We start from the raw sequence: 14,427 nt of genomic DNA on the forward strand, positions 1-14,427 counted from the left end.
AGCTACAGGAGAGAGAGGGGGGCCTCATTCTGTGTGTGTGTGTGTGTGTGTGTATCTGTATCTGTATCTGTGTGTATGGCTTTAATAAAGCAGCCAGGAAGCGGGGCCCCTAAAGGCTGTGAGGACGCCTCATTGAGTCTCCACTGTAGCGTGGCACTCTGGAGGCCAGAGGTCAACACGCTATGGATACATCAACATCCCAGTCAGACAGCCAATGAAATGGCAGACGACCATCAATCTCAACATCAGGGCAGTGAGAGGAGAAGGCCTAGATGGTCCAGATCAAACAGCTACTGACGATAGAACCTCTTTGATCTACCGGTCAGGTCTGCTGGCTGGGACTCTCTCGTCCTCTGTGGCATGCATGATGATGGAGACAATCAGCATGGTTAGCCAATGATTCAATGAGTATATTCCGATTAGTCAATGTTTCCAGCCTATTTCCAGAGTGTGCGTTTTGCTATGATTGCAGAGGTAGGTACGACAGTACCTCTGACAGGAGAGCTGACCCCACCATAGCAGCATTTGCCCGTCAATCCCCACTGCCCCATCCTCCCTCACTCTTCCCTTCTCTGTCTCTCTCCCTCTCCCTCTCCCTCTCCCTCTCGCTCTCTCTCTCCCTCGCCTTTTCTCTCTCTCTCTCTCTCTCTCTCTCTCTCGCCTATCTATCTTTCTCTTTCTCTCCCCTTCTCTCTCTCTCTCTTTCTCTCTCTTTTTCTGACACATGTGTCTGTATGCTGTGTCGTGGTGACAGGAAGCCTTTTCCATGTCAAACGTGGCTGCTGTGAGGCTGTGTCACTGTTACTCATCATCTCCTACCTGTCCACAGAGCAGGGGGGGCAGGCAAAGCCTGCTGGGGACTGGGGAGGAGGTTATCTAAGCCCGCTGGCTCTCACTGCAACCCAGCTGTGTGTGCTGCTGGCCTGCTGGTGATAATGACAGCACGGTTGAAGTTTAGTATAAGGCCTCACACACCCCACAATAACAGGCTCATCGCTGCATGTTGTCAACCACTGGCTCATATGAGCCATTAGGCAGCCAAGCATTATCCACAGCTGACAAGCTCTCATCACACCTTGTCATTAAGAGGATATTTCAAGCCTATCTCACAGCCATTAGATAGTCAGTATAGACAGTTTACATTTCACATCAACAGTTCAGCCAGAGCGAGAATGACAGAGAGAGAGAGAGGTAGAGAGAGGGAGAGAAAGTAAAACAGTGAATTTGCATGGGATTGGTATGGCGACTGTGATTGATTGGGGAGCAGAAGGTATCATTTGCTTTTAATGGTGGTGTGAGAGCGATAAGAAGGTGCTACCACAGTCCAGGGCTGACAGTGATCGGCACAGTGATCGGTGTGTGTGTGTGTGTGTGTGTGTGTGTGTGTGTGTGTGTGTTTCATGACGTCAGGGCTTGATTTAGATATCTGTCGTTTGACTGGTTCAGACACCTTCACCTGCAATTTGAGGTGTGACATCAGTGAGTGGTCTTGTCACAGCAGGACATCAATGACATCATGCATTTGATAATTGATCAAGCTTTGATCAGAGATGACTCTTATCTCTGTATTGTCGACACATTTCTAACATACTCAAAATACTTTTAGGGTGTAGAGAAAACCAAACTACTTGGTAAGCAGGGATGTCGTCAGCTGTAATGATTCTAACTTTTTAGCAGCCTGCTGTGGAGATCTTCTGCGGCCCCCCTCCGTGTCATTTATGCCCAGTCATTATTGCTGCTAATCAGTTTAATTTGAGCCGTGGCACTGATGTGTTGATGAGGATGGAAAGGTGCTGGATGAACCCCTTGGACACTATCCATGGCTCACTGTCACACATTGCTAATGGGTGACCAGACAGGCAGCTGTGACGCATGTTATGGCACGTCCAGATGCTACCCTTGTATGTGTGTGTGTGTCTGTGTGTCTGTGTGTGTGTGTGTGTGTGTCTGTGCCTGTGCCTGTGTCTGTGTCTGTGTCTGTGTCTTTAGTATGTGCTCTTATCTCTACTGTATTCTTTAGTTGAACATAGCTGCAGTCAGCCACAACACTGTACAGTACACAGTATGCCGTGATCGTGTTTAATTCAGGCTGCATTTGGTTACTGAATGTCACAAGTCCAGGAGACTGTTTCTAATGCTGTCACATGTCCTGAGATGTGTGTGAGTGAGAGACAGCAGACAGACAGAGAGAGAGAGACAGAGACTGTAGCACAGAGACGTGTGGGTGGAGGAGGAGGCGGTGTTGAACTCGGGGACAGGCGGACGGACGGACGGACGGACGGAGGCACAGCCTGGTCATGGTTATTTATTGATGCCCCCCCCCCCCCACTCCCCTCAGTCAGATTCTCAGACCACTCTGCTTGCGTTGGTATGGTTAGCAGCCTCTCACAATGGATTCCATTACCATGGAAATCCAGGGGATAAAGAGCTTCACGTTGTCAATGCTATGTGTTCAGAGGTAGCAAATCCCCTTCTCTGTTGTGTCCTGTAATGACAGTCATGGCTGTTCCCTGCCTTACTTGTGATGTAGAAATGAAACTCAGCCCTCACCCTTCCGTCTCTTGTCTATGGCATGGTTCTCTCTTTGTCTATTACAATCACACTTCCTCCTTTTCTCTTCCTTTTCATTTCTTTCTTTGCCTTATTTATCTCTGTCCTTCCTCTCTTTCACAAAATCTCTCTCCCTCCTTCCCTCCCTCTCCCTTATGCCATTCCTTTCTCTTTCTCTCTCTCTCGCTCTCTCTCCATCTCTCCCCCCTCCCTCCCTCTCTCTCTCTCTCTCTCCTCTCCTCTCTCTATCTACCTCAGTGTCTGTGTGTATGGAGCATATGTAATGTATACTGCTGCAGTACTCATTACATGGTAAAAAAAAAAAGGTCTTGCTGTGCTCTGCAAAGCGTGTGTGTGTGTGTGTGTGTGTGTGTGTGTATGTATGTCTTGGTGTGTGTGTGTGTGTGTGCGTGCGTGTGTGTGTGTAGCAGAGAGGAGTCAGCAGGGACATCTTGTCGCCCCTCGTCCCGCCTGTCTCTCTCTGAGCACGTCCAAGCGCTGACATGCCCGCTCTGCTCTCATCTCTGCTCCTTTCTCTCTCCAATCGAGAAGTAAAGCGTGAGAAGCAGCCTTGCCAGAGTACGCCATGGGGGTGCATTCTGTTTATTAACTCAAATTTCACAGAGTTTAAGTGACAGTTAGGAACAGCAAGTATGTCGTTGGAGGGAAAGGAAAGGATTATTAATTGGGAAATGAAATGCTCCAAGAGGTTGTGCGACAAGCTTCCTCAAGCTAATTGAATCTCCGGCAGCTCTCTGTCTGTCTGTCTCTGTCTGTCTGTCTGTCTGTCTGTCTGTCTGTCTGTCTCTGTCTGTCTGTCTGGCTCCCCACGTCCCCCAAATACATCAGCCACTGCTCCTCCAGCCATTAACTAGACTAGATTACATGATCCAATCAGCCCAAACCATGTTAACACTAGTCTGGATCCCTGAAATATTCTGCATTGGTTCTACAGTACATCACACAGTAGGGGGAAATCACAGCAGAGCTTATCTAGGTCTGTCTAGGTCTATGTACAGTAGAAGAAGAATGCACAGATGAGACTTGTCTTTCTAAGAGTTGGAGTAAAACATGTGAATACCCTGAGTCTGCCACCTCTAAATGTATTTTTGTTATGCGTATTTTCCGAAATATACAAATAGGTTCAATTCATGTTCAGTGTATCGATATCTGCATATGGTTATATGCCCTGATGAAGATGAAAATGCACCAGGTTCTTAACAGGTACTGTGTAAGTGGATAGAGAACCTAGAGAAAGAGAGGGAGAGTAGGAAAAGTCAACTGGCCCAACACTTATTGTTGTTCACCTTTTTATTATTATCACACCCAGGTGCTATTCATACCTCTTGCCCCAGTTAGGATTGTCATATGGATGAGAGCCAGCTAATTGGCCAGCAATGTTCTTTCTTATTTCCTTCTCGTATGTTGCTTTCCGTGCCTCACGGTGAGGTTGGTTTGTTAGCCAGGCAGCAGGAGAGCAATGAACTGTACAGTCACTGAACACTTTATTAGGAACACTCTACTAATACTGGCTAGGGCCTCCCTTCGCTCTCAAAACACTCTCAATTCTTCGTGGCATTGATTCCACAAGATGTTGGAAACATTCCTTTGAGATTCTGGTCCATGATGACATGATTGCGTCACGCAATTCCTGCAGATTTTTAAGGTACACTTTCAAGCTGTGAATCTCCCGTTCTACCACATCCCAAAGGTGTTCTATTGGATTCACATCCGGTGACTGGGATGGCCATTGAAGAACACTGAACTCATTATCATGTTCATGAAACCAGTTTGAGACAACTTTTGCTTTGTGACATGGTGCATTATCATGCTGGAAGTAGCCATTAGAAGATGGGTAAATTGTGGCCATGAAGGGATGCACATGAGTATGCAAAAATACTCAAATAGGCTGTGGCATTCAAGCGATGATTGATTGGTATTAACGGGCCCTGTTAAAACATTCCCCACACCATTACACCACCTCCACTATGAGAAGGTGTACAAGTGCTTGGTGAGTGTATGTTTGTGGGGGTGTGTGGGTATGGGTGTGTGGGTGTGGAGGGGGGGGGGGGGGGCTGTGTAGGAAAAATGGGACATGAGGGCCTTTAGAGTGGGAGGAGGAGGAGCTGCGCCAGACTAGTCAGGAATGGATAGGGATGACGTACTTTGTAAAGGCCACTTTTAAGTGGAGCACAGAACATGAAGAGCAGGGTGAACTAACTTGCCTTTTTTGTGGGGAGTTGCTCCTTCATTTAGTATTCATTTTCAAACTTGGAGAAGAGAGAGATTTTAGAGGAGAGCCGCTGCAGGCTGTGTTGAGGAGTGTTTCGTCACAGTGTAAGTGCCTGTGTCATGTTCAGGATGTTGGCTCCAGTGGCCCGGTGTGACTGAAGCTGAGGTGGCTGAGGGAAACGAGGCAGATATGCAGCAGGGATACAGCCTAACAGCAGTTAGCCTCAAACACCCTGGGGAGGTCATAGTTCTCAGGAGCTTAATGAAGCCCACCACAGAGATGTGGGGGTAGAGTAAAGCCTGCAATGCAGCACCATACTTCATCTCCATTAGTTATGTAGCATACTGGCTGGCAAACTGCAGCTGTGCATTAATAGTTTACTCTGTTTACAAACTAAATAGTTTCTTATTGTGGTGTAATAGCAAGACATTTCCCGCAGGTCGTTTCTAGGTATCTTCCCTTTTGGACGATCACTCATATCATTTCTGCTGGGTGAGCTGACGTTTTTTTACTGCCGGTAAATGAAGGACATAACTTTCACCTTTCATGTTTGTGTTTGTCCAGGGCTGGATTTCCATGAGGACCTGCACCGCATCGGGGCTAAAGAAGGGCTGAAGGGAAGGAAGCTGCAGAAGGCCATGGAGAGCTATGCCTGGAACATCACCGTGCTGAAGGTGAGGCTACATCTACAACATTGCTTAAGCTAACAAGTCATTAAAGAGCATTAAAGGCTTTTTTCTTATCTTCACCTCGGTTTGCATGAGGTCATGAGGTTATTGATGTGTGTGACCTTGGCCCTCCTTACAGTAAGGAAGGACATTTCAGCCCTCTGTTCCTCCAGCCCTTTGAGGATACATGGAATCTTAAAGATAGCTCTTGGGCTAATTGCATCTCCCTTCATTCTTTAATCCTTAAATCTGTTAATTAATTGGTTGGTGCTGCCTCCAGCCACAGTTGTATTTGTGGGCTCAACACAAGAACAGTAACTAACATGATAGGATCACACCAGCTTGTTTGTAGACATGCACAGCCAGCTCTGTTTACCCCTGCTACACAAGGGGGAAGTTCAACCCAGCGGACGTCCCCTTAGGAGGGCCTTCAGCAATCACACTCTCCCCTCTGTCCCCCCTCTCCCTCTTCTCCCCCCCCCCCAACTTTCCCCTGCCTGTGACGCACGCAAGCCCACGATCAGATATAAACCTGTCCAACACCCTCGTTCTGCTGCCTCAATGAATCATTCATTACCTGTGGTAATACCAACACTGATAAAGCACTAAGCTCGGCCACTACACATCACATCGTTACTTAATTGCCTGCCGGGCCAAATAAGGAAAGAGCGAGAATGTGTGTGATCCGTGTATTCCATCTCATCTCAGTTCATCTCACAGTAATTATTTTGGATTGAGTGCAGCGTTTCCCTCGTACGGCTCTCTGCTTGTGCGAAACATGACCGGGGACACATTAATACTGTGAGGTGTGGTCTGCACTATCAAATAGGATGGACAATCAAAGTCTCAAAGTCTCCAACTAAAAAGGGGAGAATTGATAGAAAGATGCCCATGGCAGTAGAAGTCACTCTGCAAATCTCCATTTCTGATGCACCTTCACCATTTTGATCAAACTGTTTTCCACAATAGATTTACTTGACCTGTTTTGTGGATGGGCAGCAGCATATGCGGTAGCCAGACTTATCGTAATTAAGCTTTAATTTACCCTATAGAATTTGAGGACTTAAGCACTTAAGAAGCCTTACACGTGGACAAGCAGGTCTAATCCTCTACTCCTCCGCCCCCGTCTCCCTCCCCTTTTCTCATTTCTGTATGGTAAGATAAGGGTACAGCATGTCTCTATCTCCATGGCGCTCATGGGCACATTCTCTGCCATCTTGATCTCTTCACGGTGCTGAACATTTGGTAAGAGCTTGTGTCTGTTTGCCAAACTTGGCAGCCTTGCCCAGCCACCTCACCCTACCAGTCAACCGTTCTATAGCCCCTAGGCTCAGTCACTGTACCAGTCTGCCAACTCTTTCTGCTGAGCGGTGGGAGGCAGGGGGCAGAGAGAGAGAGAGAGAGATGGATGGACTTTGATAGAAAGCGTGCCAAGAGAACATAATGGATTCCTTTTCTAGAAAAATAAGCTGATAAGACATTATGAGATTGTGGAGATCATTCCCTTATCTCCAGTCAGACCAAAGACACAATGGGATTGTGGAGATCATTCCATATCTCAATTCACACCGAAGACAATACGGGAATGTGGAGAACATTGTATTGTATTGTACAGTCATTAACTAAGCAGTGATCTATTATTCAATGACAGTCTATATTGAGTTGATTACTCTGGGGATGTAAACCAGGCACGTCCCCTGTCATAAGTCAGACCACTCTCAGATCAATCACAGTCTTGTCATTACTCTAGAGCTAACTCTCGTTTATGTGATGTTCCTCTCAGCCTCATATATGCAGATATGTCCATCGACAGAGAAAGATTAAAATATACACTCACTGAACACTTTCTAAGGAACACCTGTATACCTTCTCATGGTGGAGGTGGTGTAATGGTGTGGGGAATGTTTTCTTGGCACACTTTGGGCCCGTTAATACCAATCAATCATCGCTTGAATGCCACAGCCTATTTGAGTATTGTTGCTGTCCATGTACATCCCTTCATGGCCACAATTTACCCATCTTCTAATGGCTACTTCCAGCATGATAATGCACCGTGTCACAAAGCAAAAATCGTCTCAATCTGGTTTCATGAACATGACAATGAGTTCAGTGTTCTTCAGTGGCCTTCCCAATCACCAGATCTGAATCCAATAGAAAACCTTTGGGATGTTGACGAGAGATTCACAGCTTGAAAGTGCACCTGACAAATCTGGAGGAATTGCGTGATGCAATCATGTCATTATGGACCAGAATCTCAAAGGTTTGTTGTTTCCAACATCTTGTGGAATCAAACCACGAGGAATTGAGGCTGTTTTGAGAGCAAAGGGAGGCCCAACCCAGTATTAGTATAGTGTTCCTAATAAAGTGTTCGGTGAGTGTACATCATACAGACGGAAAGATGGATTGTATTACAGGAATGAGGAAATACAGGGATATGAATATGGTGGCTGTGGAGCCTTAGCTAACCCCCAGTGGACTGCTGCTGGCCAGATGCGTGGGCGAGTGTACCCGACCCTCAGACCGTACTGCTTTGGTTCTGGTACCACAAGCCAAGCCAGCTTCGACTGGTGTGGTTCAAGCCCTGTGAGTCATCGCTTACATAATTCATGTTTTTCATATGATTTATTCATGCTGTTGGATTAGGTGCTAAGGCTGTTCAGGTAGGGAGTCTCTCTCAAAGCATTAACATCACATGGGATTTTAACAAGATACATTTTGTCCAGGGCCAGTACCCTTGCACACCTCTGCACTCCATGCCGGTCTATTCTGTCTGCCCTATGGGAATGGGAACATCGTCCTCATTAATAGACCGCCATGACAGTACACTGCACTGGACATGCTCCTTGGCTTAACCAGCATTTTCCCGTAGGGATGTCTGGCCCTGTTACTGGCCCTGTTACCGACAGGAGGTTTGTGCTGTATTGAATGAGTGAGGCTGTGTGGGAGTTACTGTGTAGAGACTCAGATAATAGGTGGGTTGTAAAGGGATGTGGGTGGAGCAGTGATGGAGAGGTTGGAGTGGGGGTTTGTGGTGAGGATGAGCAGATATGAAAGGGAAGTGAAGGGGGAAGGGTTACACGTTGGATTGGGTGATGTGGGACAGTAGGGGTTGTGGAGGGCCATAGAGATGGTGAGGCTGGTTGGGTCTTGGTATCAGGGTTGCAGTCCCAGACGCCTCCTTGTTAAACACCCACAGTCTTATTGCTTATTGCAGATCCACACAGCAGGGCTGCAGTTTCCCACTCTCTAACTCAGAAACCAAGGCAGTTATGGAAACTGCCCAGATTGACTTTACAGCGCCATAAAGCGGGACGCCTGCCCTGACCACTTCCCTCCCCATCTGCCTCAGCCTCCTCTCTGGGCTACTCTAAAATAAAGAGTATGAATAGCGTGTGTGATTACTTATCAACAGTTGACTTATAAAAGGGCTCTTTAGTGCACTGACGAACCGCAAAGGATTCCACGACAGAACGGGTTAGGACTGCTATCTGCTGGCCGATGGGATACATTGCAGTATAGGAGCTGCCGTCTATTAATGGTCGCTGCCTACTTTGACAAGTCTCCAATGAGAGAGAGATTTTGTGTTTCATTGGGTTTGGTATCTCAGCCTTTGGTAAAAAGGTTAACAACATAAATAAGAACAACATAGTTAGTAAGAATACCTGAGCAAGCTGATGTTATCTGAATGCCACAGAGCTGTGAATAACATCTGCACGCAGGAAATAGTGGGGAGAAATGATTTCCTCCATTTCCGTTGTGTGTGCGTGTGTGTGTGTGTGTGTGAGAGAGTGTGTATCAGACCAACGAAGGCTGAAGGTGACAGCTGTCACATACCTGAGTGACAGCATATCGATTGCATAACGATTACATCTCTCCTAATGCTGTTGCATCTCTCTCTCTCTCTCTCTCTCTCTCTCTCTCTCTCTCTCTCTGTCTCTGTCTCAGGGCCAGGCAGACCTCCTGAAGCATGCTAAGAGTGAGGCGTTGGACACCCTGCGTCAGATCCACTGTGCGGCCCAGTCCTGTGGCCTCAGTAAGAACGGAGCTGCCTCCCCCCAGCTCCAGCACCATCCACACCAGCTCCAGCACCCTCCACAGCAGCCCCAGCTCCAGGCCCAGGCCCTGCAGCCCCATCCCCTGTCACACACCCAGCCCCAACCACAACCCCACACCCAGGCCCAGTCCCTGGTCCAAGCGCAGGCACAGCAACACAGGGCAGCAGGCCCTCTGGACACCATCCCTGAGTACAAGACAGGCAGTGACACTGGATCCTGCTGACCCGCTGCCTGTACCTGCGGTTCCACCAGAGATGGGGTGGAGGAGAAAGAGGGAGGGACAGGCAAGAAAAGAAGGGAGACACGAGTTTAGACACGTGTTAGAGTCTAGTCTGTTAGTCAGCCTGGCGGTTTATTGGTTGTTGAGTCAGTCAGTCTGTTTGCCAGTCAGTCAGTCAGGACTGTCCCTCTGTCTCTCCTTCTGATCAGTGCCAGTAGCAGGTGTCTCTACCATGCTCGCTGGCTCTGTGGGTACAGGCCTTAGATTCCCTAGAACAGATGTTCACCTTCAGTCTTCCCTAGTGTCCTTCTTCCTCTCTCCCTCCTCCTTCTGCTCCTCCTCCTACATATTTCGTAGTTCCACATAGTCATGTCTTTACATGCAGTGCCCTGAGCCTCAAAACCCCTACCCACCCATCATCCTTCAAGCCTTCACCCTTCTCAAAGCAGAGGAGGCCATTATGAGTACACAACGTAGAGCAGCTCACATACACTCTGAGCTCTGTAGGAACCATAGAGGACCGTTACTGCACAACCTTGGGAGCTCTGGATCGAGACAACTAAAGACTGCAGCTCTGCAGGCTCTCATTTAAACTGATGCGCTTGCTCCCCCTGCTGGAGACTCTTCCACATGACCTTGCACACCTGCACAGTGGCGTTAAGATCTCCTTTTTTTCTTGCATCACTCACAACATGCTTGGACTGACTCTGCCTGTACTGTAGGGTCTCCCTGGCTCCTCTCCAGGGGCTGTGTGCGTAATGTCACGTGAGTTGGTGTTGTCATCCCATGGGTGGAGCGGATGCTCTGATCCGCCCATTAGCTCTGAGGCAGAGCTCACCAGCGTGTTTTAACTGGAACAGTCAAAGGTCAAAGGTCAACCGAGATGTGGACCTGGAACAGAATTCTGCTGTCAATCAAACACCTCCACAAAAAGAGAAAAATATGAATATATATAGATGTAATACTGTATGTTAAAGTGATGAAGGGACACTTAACTTTTATCTCCGAAAATTCTCCCCGAAACAAAACATCCTGTTAACTATTGATATTATGATTATTGTTATTATTGTTGTTAGTTATATTAATATTACAATTATTTTATATACATTGCTTCTACATATACAGTGACTTGATACCTATTGCTCTGTGGTGCAGATCAGGACAGTGATGGCAGATGGGGGATGTCATTAGAATACGAGGGTCAAACAGTAACCTGAATTGCGTTTCACTGCAAAATGATTGTGGATTCTGTAAGAGCTCCTTGAAGTGGCCCATTAAAACTGGCTTCGTTGTTTTTCTTGCCTCTTCTCCTTCAGTTCCTGCATTTCCTCACCACCTTTTTACTATGTTTACAGTTATGAATGAGCATATGAATATGTGCTTGTCGCATTGTTTACAGTCTGTTTGTTTGTGAGCAGCACCTTTGTTTACTGTTGAGCTGAAAATATCTCTTTTGAGATCGCTTGCAATGAGCTCTCTATTCTACAATCCTTTTTCATTTATTGACATTTCTGAGTTGAATGTGCACTCTTACTCACCTTATCAATATGAAAAGGCCTTTTATTCTGTAGGGAAAAACTAGTGTGTGGGAGATATGATGCAATCTAACTTATCACCAAAAGGGGGCAGCAGATATAAAGAGAAAGGGTATGAAAGAGGCTATTGAGATTAGAATGAGACTGCTTGTTATGCCAGTATGTTTCTATGTGATTGGTGAAGGTGGCCAGACGTGGGTGGCGTGTGCGTGTCAAACCCGATGGACGGTAAGAAAACAAATCTGTGTGCATGGAGTAGACTGCACATACCTCCTGGTGTGTCAGTATTTCTGGAGACTAATCAGAACCCCCTAATTAAGAGTGACTTTTACATGACCATCTCAGAACAGGCCATTCACTGAGCTTTTGAAAGGGCATCATTTCTCCTGCCTCGTCTTTTGTGTCTAGTCTTATCATTTATATCATTGATGGAACGGTGTCCGTGCAAAAGGCAATTAGGCCGACCTCATCTCCCTCACCAGTCATGATGCAGCTATGTCCTAATGAAGTCTACGTCAGCGTGTCACAATAGCATACCAATACACTACACTGCCCTACGAGAGCTACCCTGGAGATGGTCTGCAGCAGGACACTCAAATAAGCAAAGGAGGGGGAAAAAGAAAAGAACAGAAAATGAACAGTCTTTGTTGTCCGTTTCCGCTGGCATAAACAGTTAATGACACACTGTGAGCGTCCAAGAGAGAGAACATGGAGTGGGCACTATAAAAGGGACCTCTTATAGGTGTGGAGAGGTGACAAGACCACTGGACTCTACAGCCTAACAAGAACATGATGTGGTTCTCCAGACAGATCCAGACAGCAGCTGCCACAGGGATGGACACGTCCACCACCAAGGTATGGTTGACCATTACATAACCCACATCTTTTATAGCACAGTTTTACTGTTGCATAATTAAGACTTCCATTATTGTACAGGGATAACTTGAGTTATTACTGAAGGCAATGTCATGAGCGATTGCAATTTGGTGCTTTTAATGATAATTCATGGTAATGCGTTCTCCTTTGTTAGTGAGACATTTTCATAATATGGAAATTGAACAACTATTTGCACTTAGTGCACCCTCATGGTGCTCAGTCTAATTGGACAGGGTTTCTGGGAATCCATTACTTACCTACATAATATAAAAATAGTATGATATTTTATGGCAGGTAGTCTTTAAGCTACTTATGAAAACTCTTTGGATCTCTTTACATTTATATTTTTGACATTTAGCAGACTTTTATCCAAAGTGACTTACAACAAGTACATTTGGCTAAAGTAAGTGAATCATCTATATCAGTCATCATAAGCAAAAATCTATGCTAGGACCAGGTGCCATTGGCTAGAAGAAGGAAGGATTATTATTATTATGAAAAAAATAAATTATTAACAGTAGAGGAACTGTACAGAGGGGTAGTGGGGGTGTGATGGGGTCTTTAGAAGGGACAGTCAAGATGTAGCCTGAAGAGATGGGTCTTCAGTCTACGGCGGAAGATAGGTAGTGTGGTCTCTCTCATTCACTCTTATGATTCTAAAATGAGCTAGCTAGTAACTGACATGCAATTGTAACATTAAAGGTATCCTGTATACTGTAGGGTTTATAAAGCCTTTAGAATTAATTGATAGACAGTAAAATAGACAGTTATTAGATAGTCTTTGAATCAGACAATTATAACCCCTTTATTGAGTGTATGGGTAACAAAATATGGCGATGCTTTAATCCTCAGCTGTGTACTAATTCTATTACTCTGTGTACCAAAGCTACTTCATGTATTTTAGTGCACACAGGATTAGACCAAGACAGTTCAACCAGGAATTAGTTGGACCATGAAATTCAAACGGACTATCTGATCAGTTCAATTAAACAGACATATTTTTCTTCTCAGAAACTCAAAGTCCTTCTCTTGCTGCTACTTGTGTCTCACTTGGCCTGTGACGCACAGGACGTGTCCAACTGCTGTAGACGGAAATCCCGCTCCTGTCCCCTCTATGTGCTGCTGTGTCACTCAGGTAACGGTACTGGGATGGGGGGAGCCCTCGGGGGCGACATGGCCACTGGCATCCTCACACTCGGTAAACGGAAAGGAGATGAGCGTCGTTTCCAGAGCCGGCTAAACCAGCTTCTCCACGGGTCACGCAACCAAGCTGAGGGAATCTTGACGATGGGGAAGAGGATTGGAGGGACAGCAGAACACTTCATGCACTTGTTGCCAATATCTGAGACAGCCACTGCTGCCCAGAGTCTTTGAAATGGATAGAGAGAACATTTGGCCTTTAAAACATTTTGATCACAGGCCTAATCATTCTTCTTTGTATGTTTGAAAAAAGAAAACACAGCACGCTGCTTTCTACTCTGCCTTTAACTAATGTAAACTGATTCTTCCTGCTGGTCTGTCTTTTGATTTGAATGAACATGTTGTAGAAGATCATTTGAGGTATACTTAGGCTGCTTTTCGCACATGACTGGTCCGGCACACTGTAGGTGCTAGTTGACTTGTAAATAGTGTAAATTAATCTATTGGTGTAATAAAAATCTGTTGGTTATATGGGAGAACTGTTGAATTTGTCATTGTGTGTCCTCATGATTATGAGGATTCTCAGCTCCAACTTCTGCATCATCCGACTCATTGGCTGTTCAACTGACAACTTATCCCCCTCAGAAGCATAGTCAGTCTCAGACTGATCACCCCTATTAACCATAATCAACCTCATTATCAACCCCCTCTGAAATCAATAATCACCCAGACAATTGTGGGCCAGATCTGGTCTCCTGGTGACACATGTAGCTGAATGCTGGAAATGGCAAGTATTATGTGGGCCAGACCTGGTCCAAATGTGGGGGGGACAGTCTTGGCTGAGAGTTGGCTCCTGTAGCTACTGGGCCATCTTTGGTCTGAGTGTGGTTGGGACCTGGTCCACATCCACATGCTGGGCAAGGTCATGGCAAAGATAAGGCTCAGGAATGGCAGCCAGAGCCGGCCCACTTCTGGCCCGGGGAACAAAGTTGTACGGTAGAAAACAGACGTGGGCAGATCTCGGCCGTCATTACTGCTGACAGGGCATTAGGCTGTGTGTGTGTGTGTGTGTGTGTGTGTGTGCGTGTGTGCGTGTGTGTGTGTGTGTGTGCGTGTGTGCGTGTGTGTGTGCGCGCGCCCATAGTTCCTG

The 14,427-nt window shown here is 46.4% G+C and overlaps 1 protein-coding gene across 1 annotated transcript in view; it reads left to right on the forward strand.

The window, feature by feature from the left end:
* LOC310809745 (inactive phospholipase C-like protein 2) overlaps positions 1 to 11,005 on the forward strand; it is a 60,973-nt gene extending 49,968 nt beyond the window's left edge. Inside the window, exons 5-6 of the mRNA XM_083677173.1 lie at positions 5,348 to 5,457; positions 9,397 to 11,005. Coding sequence (XP_083533299.1) covers positions 5,348 to 5,457; positions 9,397 to 9,729 — 443 coding nt within the window. The 3' untranslated portion in view covers positions 9,730 to 11,005. The remainder of the gene's footprint in view (positions 1 to 5,347; positions 5,458 to 9,396) is intronic.
* The last annotated feature ends 3,422 nt before the right edge of the window (positions 11,006 to 14,427 follow it).

The sequence above is a fragment of the Argentina silus genome (genome assembly GCF_951799395.1).
Source record: "Argentina silus genome assembly, chromosome: 9".
In the NCBI taxonomy this organism is placed as follows: Eukaryota; Metazoa; Chordata; class Actinopteri; order Argentiniformes; family Argentinidae; genus Argentina; species Argentina silus.